General features: G+C 32.5%; 2 protein-coding genes across 3 annotated transcripts; both read right to left on the bottom strand.

The window, feature by feature from the left end:
* Positions 1–2,143, bottom strand: LOC111876566 (uncharacterized). Of its 2 annotated transcripts, none has more exons than XM_023873124.3 (5): positions 1,720–2,143; positions 1,286–1,403; positions 619–737; positions 294–352; positions 1–179 (listed from the first exon to the last, which is right to left on the bottom strand). In XM_023873124.3, exons 1-4 carry the CDS (start codon positions 1,941–1,943, stop codon positions 301–303), a joined length of 513 nt encoding a protein of 170 aa, XP_023728892.1. In that variant the 5' UTR covers positions 1,944–2,143; the 3' UTR covers positions 1–179; positions 294–300. The 2 variants fall into 2 exon arrangements, with proteins under 2 accessions (XP_023728892.1, XP_023728899.1); XM_023873131.2 differs by having other exon boundaries at positions 1,286–1,400; positions 1,720–2,141.
* Positions 2,144–5,471: 3,328 nt separating this feature from the next.
* On the bottom strand, positions 5,472–10,243 carry LOC111876580 (protein SGT1 homolog B). The gene is made up of 10 exons (XM_023873136.3): positions 9,966–10,243; positions 8,661–8,730; positions 8,426–8,550; positions 8,174–8,345; positions 7,481–7,577; positions 7,318–7,386; positions 7,027–7,165; positions 6,447–6,523; positions 6,210–6,314; positions 5,472–5,820 (listed from the first exon to the last, which is right to left on the bottom strand). The coding sequence occupies exons 1-10, from the start codon at positions 10,123–10,125 to the stop codon at positions 5,713–5,715; spliced, it is 1,122 nt and encodes a 373-aa protein (XP_023728904.1). The 5' UTR covers positions 10,126–10,243; the 3' UTR covers positions 5,472–5,712.
* Between the last annotated feature and the right edge of the window lie 314 nt (positions 10,244–10,557).

A 10,557-nucleotide genomic window follows, 5' to 3' on the forward strand; every position in this document is an offset into this window, starting at 1 on the left:
TAACAAAGGACATTAATTATATTCACCCATGCAATATCTAATACAAACTCAATCAAAACACTTCTAACCATCTCTTATGATTACATTTTAAATGTTTATAACCCACAATAATTTTCAACATCAACCTTGTATGTATGGATGTTTCTGATAACAGCTCCTCAGTTGATGTATGTATGTTTCTGACAATATCAAACAACCAACAAGGTATTATGATGCCAAATAATGCTCTTTAAAAAGACACCGTTGCAATTGAATAATCAATAATCATAATAACAATAATAATAGCTTCTTACTCTACTATTAGCCAAGGCCTCGCACATATTGATCAAGAGTCGTGTTGAATAACTCGCTTCTACACAACCAAATACAAACTGGTCATAATAACATTTATGATAAAAAAAATTGTAAATATGGATCACAATAATCAAAACCAAATATATATTTTTACCTAACCATTAATTTTTTGGTGCAAATATTTATATAGATGTTCACATAAGCATGCGACTTATGCCAAGGACTTCAATTTGTTGAGTTCATATTTATTTCATCTACCAACTTGATACATAATTTTACATATTGCATACTACACACACTAGATTTTAAAAACAGATTGCTTACTTTATTGGAGTTCCAGGAGTGTATAGTGGATTCTTCACAACATATTCAACATACAAATTGTAGATGTATTTCAGAGACTCTCTGAGATCACTAGCCTTGGGATGTGTTACAAGGATGATCTGCAAACCAATTATTGAAATAAAATAAGCATAAAAAATACATAGATAGAAGGATAAATGAAAGCAACTGCTATTGGGATTCAAAGGTCTAATTTCCAATTTCTCTTTTAGCTATATACAATACAATCTTTGTAATAAAAAAAACTACATTTTTATTCCATCTTGAAACGGTTAACCTATATATGTTGCTGCCCAGCTTGCAAACTGGCTGTTAAAATTTGGTATAGGAATGAAAACTGGAAGCTGATTCTTTACATAGCTCACAAATATAACATATTGTCTTCATGTTCCCCCAAATCATAAGTTTGCAACATCCAGTTCAGGATCATCTTAAAAGAGGGGAAATCTAAAATTTGAGGAAAATGGTTCTCTTTGCCGTTTTACAGACAGAAAGGACACAATTATTCATTCTTCGACATGTATGTATGTATGTATGAAACCAACATATGAGAGGGAGTAGTGAAATAGTATGAAATCATTGCAAATAGATAAGTAGAAGTGAAGCGTCTACAGCAAAAAGAATCAATAGAAAGAAGAGGTTTGCTGACCTTTATACCAGATGGACTCTCCATGAAACTCAATTTGTATGTATTGGTACGAAAGCTGTGAAACGAACAACCTTGCCCCGGTAGCTGAGGTACCCCAAGATTCCCTTTCTCAACGCTGCTAAAATGAGTAATATGGTAAACAAAATTCGATGAATGCAGGTAGAAACAGATTCAAAAGTCTAGAGTCCAAAGGACGTGAGTGTAAGGGGTGCTCCGGATCGGGAGTAAACACCATTGCTAGGGGAAAATCCAAGGGAAATGAAGTCCATAGTTGTCTAAATCACCGTAATGAACGAAAACAAATTTCCAAGCAGATGATTATGATCTATCAGCGATTTTAATCCGTAATCAAATTCTTAGGTGTGAAATCAGAGGAACCCTAGCTAGAATCGTACAAGAGTAATGGAATTGGAGACGAAATTGAGTAAACAAACCTGGATGGATCCATTTTGGCGGTTAGGGATTTAAGAGAGAAAAGGAGACCAAACATGAGTTTATGATCCTGATTGGAATCGAGGGTACGAAGAGGGCGATTCCACTCCCTGTAAAGCAAACAAACGCCGTTCCTGTTGAATACATACATCATGTGCGCATTGTTGCCCGATGCCGTCGGCACCGGCGGCGATGGACTGATCTCAGAACTTCCAAAGAATTGCATTTCTGGATTCTAATATCTTTGACTCGTATTTTTTCGCTGAAACATGAAAAATCGCAGCCACCAGTCGCCGATCACACACTCCGATCAGTAAGGTCGATGGAGTCGATAGATCGAGGTATTTTTGCCTTGGGAGTAATTCAGGGCGGAGAGGCTCGTCAGTCACAAATGGGTCCTAATTAATTATAGAGTAAATCACACAGATCGTCCCTGTGGTTTGAACCAATCTGCGGGTTTCATCCTGGGTTTTAGGACCGGGTTTCAGGATACTTCTTAATTATTCGGATAAAACCGAATTATCCAATTGGACAATTTGGATTGGATAATTCGGTTCGGATTTTTGGATTGGTTTTCAACAAAACCGAATTATTATTTTGGATTTCAGATTGGTTTTGGTTTATAAAATAAGAACCGAATAGTCCAAAAAAACCGAATAAACATTTATTGTTTATCTATTTATAATATATATCTATAGTTTTTTATTAATTTTGTAATTTATTTCTTCAAATAAGAATGTTTCACCCGATAAAAAAAACATTAATATGTATTTTCATTTAAAAGTTTTCTATCTATAAAATATTTAACTATAATATATATTCTTATTAGTTGTTTATAAATTTCAAATCAAAACTAAGTAATTTGTTTTTGCTTCTTGTGTAAAGTTTAATAATATTAAAATTATTTGTCATTTTAAAATGTTTTGGTTTTTGAAAACCAAATTATAAAAACCGATCCAACCGAATTGTAATTGGATCGGATTGGATTGGATTTAAATTTAGTTTGGACTATTCGGATCCATGTTTTGAAAACCGAAATCAATTTGGATTCACTTGATTAGATCGGATCAAACCGATCTATCCAAACGAACACCTCTACTGGGTTTTGTTTTTTCATTTGTATCGTCTTGTTCCCAAATTTTGTAAATTCATAAAAGGAAATGGAAAAATTTTGAGAGAAAGAAAGGGAGGCGAAGGAAAGTATTCATTATTCTCTCGAATTCGAATAAAATGGAAAGAAAATTTTAAGTTTTTGTGTTCCCGAATTTGGAGGAAAAAGAAAATAAAACTTAAATTTTTTCTTCCCCACACTTTCTTCCCAAATCCGTCCAATTTGAAAGGAAAATATGACTCCAAATTCCTTTCGTTCCATTAATGAAACTCAAGAATCAAATTTTTCTTCGACACCCCTCACTTTCCCTTCGTATCCTCTCATTTATCTCCTTAAATAAAATTAGGGAACAAGGCGTTAAACTTATACTTTACCGGACTCAAACAATCCAACGTCCAATGTGATTTATTGTATATGAATCATGACTTAGATGGTTTTAACTTGTCACGTTTTAGAAAAGGTGTCCACTTATTTATCTCTTTTTTCTCCTTCCCAACCATCACATCCTTACCTTTTTTTATATCTCTTCGTAGAAAAACTTTGTTAATTATGTAATAAGCTCAACAAGTGATTATATTGTCGTTGCATCAATGAAGTTCTATGTGTGTGATAAGGTTAAAAGTGAAACACAAACACTTATAAGATGATGAGAAAAATAAGGAACATACAATAATATATATGGTTCACATGCTCTAGGTAATTGTGTTGGATCTACAAGTGAATTATAGATGTCTCTATTCATTTCTCAATATTAAGGTTTATAAGTATGAGATACGTAAATACAAAGAATCTTATAACTAACATAAAATACAAGCCAAGCCCACAAAACAACCTCGTCTAGAACTCGCTTTCTCATATTCCCTTCAAATAGCATTATTGAAAGTTGGAAACCAATATTTAGAGTCAATTATTTATAGGTATTGTATAAAATAAACTTATAATCGTCTACATAAATTAAGTACTAAAGTTTTATTCCTAGGGCATTGAACCAGTGCCCCCTATTGGCTCTTTCGGGAGTGTAGCCCATTGTTGGCTCGTAGTAGCGGCAATGAGCCTTGATCTCTCTACAACGTAAAAACATAGACTAAATGGTATATTTGTTAACAAATTCTTCTATAAAAAGGGTTAAAAAGTCTTAAAAAATGTTGAAAGAGGTTTCTCCAACACTTGCAAAAGAGGATGGAGGCTAAGGGGTCATTTGATTCACATAATTTTTTTGGAATGAATGAAATTTTTAAAAGAATCGAAATCTGTTATGTGTTTGGTTGACAATGAATATACTTTTTTTGGTTTGAAGATTTGTTAAATGAATTAGAAAGTAAATTATGTAATATGACCAAAATTATTTTAATGATTTTTGAAACTTATTGTTATCTTTAATAAAAGCAGTGTTGCAAAAATCCCGACTAGGCCCCGATTAATCATTGATTAATCCCTAGGCGCTCCCCGACCGATTAGAGGGCGTCGAGCGATTAATCACTGCCTACAATATGAGTGAAGCATTAGAAAATGATGAAATTTTAATACTCTGAAGAAATTTTAACTCAATAGAAACCATTTAAGGAATGAGTATTGTTATATTAATCATACTAACCTATTTTATTATGATATTAGTGGTGTTTACAAACTTTTTTATGATATTAGTCCTATTTAATTTTTGAAAATTCAACGAATTAGCAATTAATGGTCCCCGATTAATCCCCGCCTAGCCAATTAATCCCTTAACCCCAATCCACCGACTAGCTAACGTCGAGGGAGTTTTACAACCTTGAATAAAAGTGTAGGCGTTTAGTGTGGGTGTTTGCATGTGGTTGTGGATGGAGTTGGGGCGGGATGGATGTTACTTCTACTTGAATTTAGATTCCAGTTCTTCTAAATCGTGAACAAAACACACTCTAAGAAAGTGACTTCTACTTAAATTTGATGAGGATGCCATCCGAAAAGTAAGACCTTTTAAAAACTTTCTCCACGAAGCCTTCTAATAACAGTTCCAAAAATGTCAAAGGCAAAGCCTTAGGAAAACAAGAGAAAGAAAAGGATAAACATAGAAGAGAAAATAGAGAAATCTTAAAGTGTGACAAAAGAGGTTTGTTTAACCATTGCAAAAGAGAATGGGGGCCAAGGGGATGACGTCTAATTGCTCACATATGCACCAGTATTGTTTGTAATATCAAGCTTCTAAGAACAATATTTGGAAGCATTATCTACTTAGCCGTCTACAAGAATACTTTACAAGATCAAGCAAACTGAATATATATGTACAGCATTGCATAAGAAAAGTACATAAAGAACCTCAAAGCTAATACCAAGCACGTATAGTTTTTGAGATGAACATAAGTTTAATCTGATACCCACCAGCAACATGGAATTCTAATTTGTAGTTCGGTTTATCCTACAAAATGTAGTTCGATTTTACATTATAGAAATTAGGCTCCATCAGCTCCATTCAGAGATGCCAACATATCTGAATGACTCATAGCCATTAAGAGGTGGGATGTCCCATTAAGAGACTGATATAAGTCCAACCAAGAGCGTACCTCGTTAAGAGGCATACCAAACAGCCTCTTATTCCATGTGTGTCAATAGACCTAACCACTTTGGTGGGCTATAAACATGAAATTTTTTTTATAGAAAAGAAACAAATATAAAACCATACATTTTTCATTATCAACCAAAATGAGAAAATTTTCATCAAAACATAAAAGTCAAAAACACATCTATACCAAAAAAACTCTTAAGGATGTTTAAACTTAAGAGTAAATAGCAACAAAAAGCAAAGCTAGTAGAAGGAATATGAATAACAGATTAACCGACGTTATGAGCTATGACACACAAAACAGAACAAAACAAAACAAAACAAAACAAAAACTGAGTTGGCTTTTAATTAATATTCCCATTTCCTGAGTTCCATACCATCTGGTGCAGTTCCTTCCACCTCCTTCGATCCCACCTCTTTCCAGTTTGTCGACAGCACTGTCCCGTTCGACTCCACCTGTTAGTTACAACTTTTATTTATTACACCATTCCCATTTCTTTCTTTCTATTACCACAATCTACTTTCAATTCTCATTTCTTTCTATTAAATAATTTTTCTACTTTACAAAAAACAACCATTTATGATTTATATATTAGCAGTATACTTTCAAAAAATAACTCTTATAGCAATTCTTCTTTCGGTTCTTTTCTTATCAGGACATTATACTTTTAAAAATCTACCCGGTTATAGACATGAAAATTGATTTAAATTTAAATGACACTGCTATAATCTTGGGTAGATTTTCAAAAAATACAATGTTTTAATAGGAATAAATGAAAGCGCATTGCTAATTCTAGCGTTTAAAAAAAAAAAAAAAAAAAAAAAAAAAAGTTAAAGAGTCTTACAAAAGATTTTCTCATGGCCCTTCTTGTATCCTCGTCAGCATCTTGATATATGTCACGGAAAAACTTGTTCAGAGCCGCATCACCATCAAGTTTTTCATCTTTTTCCTGAAAAACAAAAAAGTATCATTATTATCATCCCTGTAAATAAAAGATTCAGTTATTACTTTGTGAGACTGAATGCCATGTCATCAGTTGTGGGGCCAAGTGAGGCATCATTAGGTCAAAAGATAGATATACCTCCTTTTTCACTTGAGCTTCAAGTTTATCCCAGTCTTTTGTAGGTTTCGAGGAAGGGTATGCTGGTCTTTGATTACCTATATTTATCAATCATTAAAGAACAAGTTTAAGCACTATATTAAGAGTAAGTTACAATTTTGGTCCCTGAGTAAAGCTAATTTATTCATTTTTGGTCCTAAAAACTTCTCTTGCAAGTTTTATTGTTATTTGAGGTTTTCGTAATGTTTTTTTTGTCCCTGTTCCAAGTAAAAGTGACTGCTTTGGGGACCAAACTTATAAAAATCATCTATACTCAAGGACCAAAATTAGTCATTTTACTTGAAACAAGGACCAAAATTGTTATAAGAACCAAATTTGCAAGAGAAAAGCCAAATTTGCAAAAATCAGCTAGCAAAATTAGTCATTTTACACCAAAAACGTAACAAGAACCTCAAATAAGAACCAAAACTGCAAGAAAAAACTTTTGGGGACTAAATTTGACAAAAACAAACTATACTCAAGGACTAAAAATGTAAACTACTCCTAATTTAGTATTGACTGGATAAAAGATGTTTAAAAAACATTTGAGAAAATGAGTCACCTGATGAAACAGTGCTGCTTCTTACAACCAAACTGTTATTACTAAACTCAAGAGATGTCCAGTGAACTGGTTCCACTTTTGCAAGACGAATTTCTATTTTTGTTGACAGGACAACATATTTGCAGTTTGCAGGAATTATCTGTTTTATAAAAAAAGAATACAATATATATATATATATATATATATATATATATATATATATATATATATATATATATATATATATATATATTGATTAATATAATATATTAAAGAAAAAACAGAGTTTGCTTTTAAGTGTACACATGTCACCTTTCCAAACAATCGTGGTTGAAAAATGTAAGCCTCCTCTTCACCAGGGATGTCAATTGTCACACTTAGCTGAAAAAAAAAACTAAAACCAGTTACTAGCCATTAAATAGCAACATAATATTTATCTAAAAAAATGAAAAATAAAAATGAAATGGCAACATACTATTTGTTCACCAAAGCTAACTGAGACATTCTCAGCTGGTATGCCTTTTGCAAATATAGTCACAACTGCCTCCTCTGGTTTCTGATAGAATTCATGTCTGTATATATATAATAATATGGTTTGTTGGAAAATAATACTAATATATATATATATATATATATATATATATATATATATATATATATATATATATATATATATGAGAAAATAAGTGCAAACATATTTTTCATGTTGCCAAGTAAAAACCTTATGACCTCATTTGCTGATTATAGAATAGTCTTAAATGTGCATTTATGCAACAACATTTTCACAGTTTAACCTATTAATAAAATAAAGTGGGGTTTTATACTTTTATACACACAATATGTAGCAAAGTTTCATTTTAGTACCAAGAGATGCAATTTTAATCAGCAGAAACGTGGTTGCATAATTTGGTAAAAAAAGGTAAAACATTGTTGCATAGATCGGTTTAAATGTGAAATATTGTTGCATAAAGGGATAAAAATGGAACATTGTTGGATAAAATGTTGCATATTTAGGTCATAGTCTTGTAGAATGAAACATGGTTGCATATTCTATCTAAAAATACACTTTGTAGCATTAATTAAGAAAAAGATGAAACATTGTTGCATAAATGCAAATTTAATCCTTATGAAATTAGTAATTATCATTTTCTTTAAAAAAAATTTAGACCTGTATTTTGGTTTGGCAGGTGTCCTTGTTGCCAATTCGGTAGAGACATTATTTACTTGTTCCACATCTTTTGTAGCTGCATCGGTTTTTTCAGGTGCTTGAGAAGTAGTCACTACCTCAGTGGGGGTTGAAACTGAATCCACAGATTGCATCGGTACCTCATCATTTTCCTCTGTTTATTAACAAAAAAAAATCAAAATCAGAAACTTTTTATTGATTTGGGTAAAATAGGGTTTAGGGTTTAGGAATCACCTGCAATGCATTTGTCACACTTTTGGATCCATTCTATGAATCTTGTATCATCTGGAACTAAAGAAGCACCAGCTTTGAAGGCTGTTTTAGCTGTCAGATACTCTTCAAGATTGAAACATGCAGTGCTGTCCAAATGAGAAACAGCCAAACATTTAATTACTGGATGATATTCAATTATTCATATACATAAGCACAGGATATCAAATTAAAATGAAATATTTCAAGAGCATCTTACCCTTTACGCAGATATGGTTTTGGATTTGTGGGGTCCAACTCAATTGCTTTGTTCGCATCAGAAACAGCTTCTGTTCCAAGGAATAATAATAATAATAATAAACATATGATCTTGTCTGCTTATGTTGAAAAAGGATGATAAATATAGAAACTGTCATGGTAGTTATGTTGAAATGGAAAGGTCAATGGCATGAAACACAGATCAGTCCACATCACAATTAAGCAAGTATGCATAAATATTTTATAGTTACGTGGCATCATTGATCACGCCTTGTTTAATTAAGTAGAGATGTATTTTTAATTATACAGTACAATATGTTCTATAAAAATAAGATATACTATACAAGTTTAGATCCTATGCTTTAAATGTGTGGACCATACTAGCAGCCATGTACTTTTATTAGTATGGTAAACAAACACGCAACCAAAACAAGTCAAGTAATTCATGAAAATGAATAGCACATCTTCACCAACTGTGTTCTTATTCAATCTTTCCAAATCTATTCATCTATGTTTGCATTCTAATTTAGAAGTAGACTCCCTGCATTTGATTTGCATGACTTCTCAAATAGTGTCAACTAATGCCAAAAGGGTATGTGCACAATCAGCATGACTTAGAGTAATCAACTCAATTGGTCATTGACAAATTAAATACTCTTTTACTTCGAAAGTGAGAATAAGTGTGATTCAATGAACCTATATCATTGCAGACACAGGGAGTGCATAATACTCAAATTCACCAATAGTTAACCTAGCAATCATTTGTAGGAATCAAGAACTTTTGATATGGTGCAGGTTCTTTAGCTTTTATACCACTACCTCGTAACATGAATGACATAAGCCATACCGTTAGTACCCACATTCTACATTCAAACTTTTTGCACAAAGCAGATGTCATTTAGCAACAAAATTCCATGGATCATAGAACTGCATAAATTACCAATTTTCAAAACTTACTTTAATCAAACATGTTTCAAGCTACTAGAACAACTCAGCATAAACAAACCTATATCAATTACCACACCAAAAAAACACCTACATATAAACCAAAGTATCAGACAACTAATCAATTCATCAAGCCATCACAAACATCTCTCCATGAACAATCGGGATGTCAGGTCACCAAAATGCTCAGAGAGCTACCTGTTAGACAAAATCAAATTCTACAACCTACCATTCATCAGATATGCTATTTATCCGGTTGAATTAAACTACGCATGCAATAGAAAACTAAAACACTTGGTCCGGTTTGTTCTTCGTATCAGGATCTGAACATACAAATGAACAAATAAGAGACGTGGTATACCTGTGAAGTTTTTGAGCTTGATGTTAGCCTGAGAGCGATCGGAGAACAGGTCGGCGTCGGTAGGGTTGATGAGGATGGCCTGGGAATATAGGTCAACGGCGAGTTCAAAGTGATCGTCAATGAAAGCCTCTTTAGCCTTGGCGACGAGATCAGACGCCATTGACTTGCAGAGAAGTCTCTAGAAACAAACGAGGAAGACGAAGTTAAAGTACTGAGACGGACGATTGCTTGACTTGAGGTTTTAAAGCAATATGAAAAAAAGGCCCGAAATCTTAAATTGATGAAAGATGGATATCTACTTAAAGGTAAAAAAAAAATGGGTAATCCCAAAATTGAAGAGGCTTATCACAAAATAATATCTATTCTAGAAAGTTCCAAGATTTATTTTTTTCTTTTAAAATTACTACACAATAAGGCCTCATAAAAACAAATATTTTTTCTTATCTTGATTTTTAAGGTAGTTTAGAATTTCCAATAAATTTATGATAGTTGATTAATTCGAAAAGTCATTTTGGAAAAATGGGTTTTGCCCAAGTTTGAACACAAAATTTGGTTCGAAACTAAAATGGAAATATGTTTGTATATTTGTGTT

The sequence above is a fragment of the Lactuca sativa genome, chromosome 8 (genome assembly GCF_002870075.4).
Source record: "Lactuca sativa cultivar Salinas chromosome 8, Lsat_Salinas_v11, whole genome shotgun sequence".
NCBI lineage: Eukaryota > Viridiplantae > Streptophyta > Magnoliopsida > Asterales > Asteraceae > Lactuca > Lactuca sativa.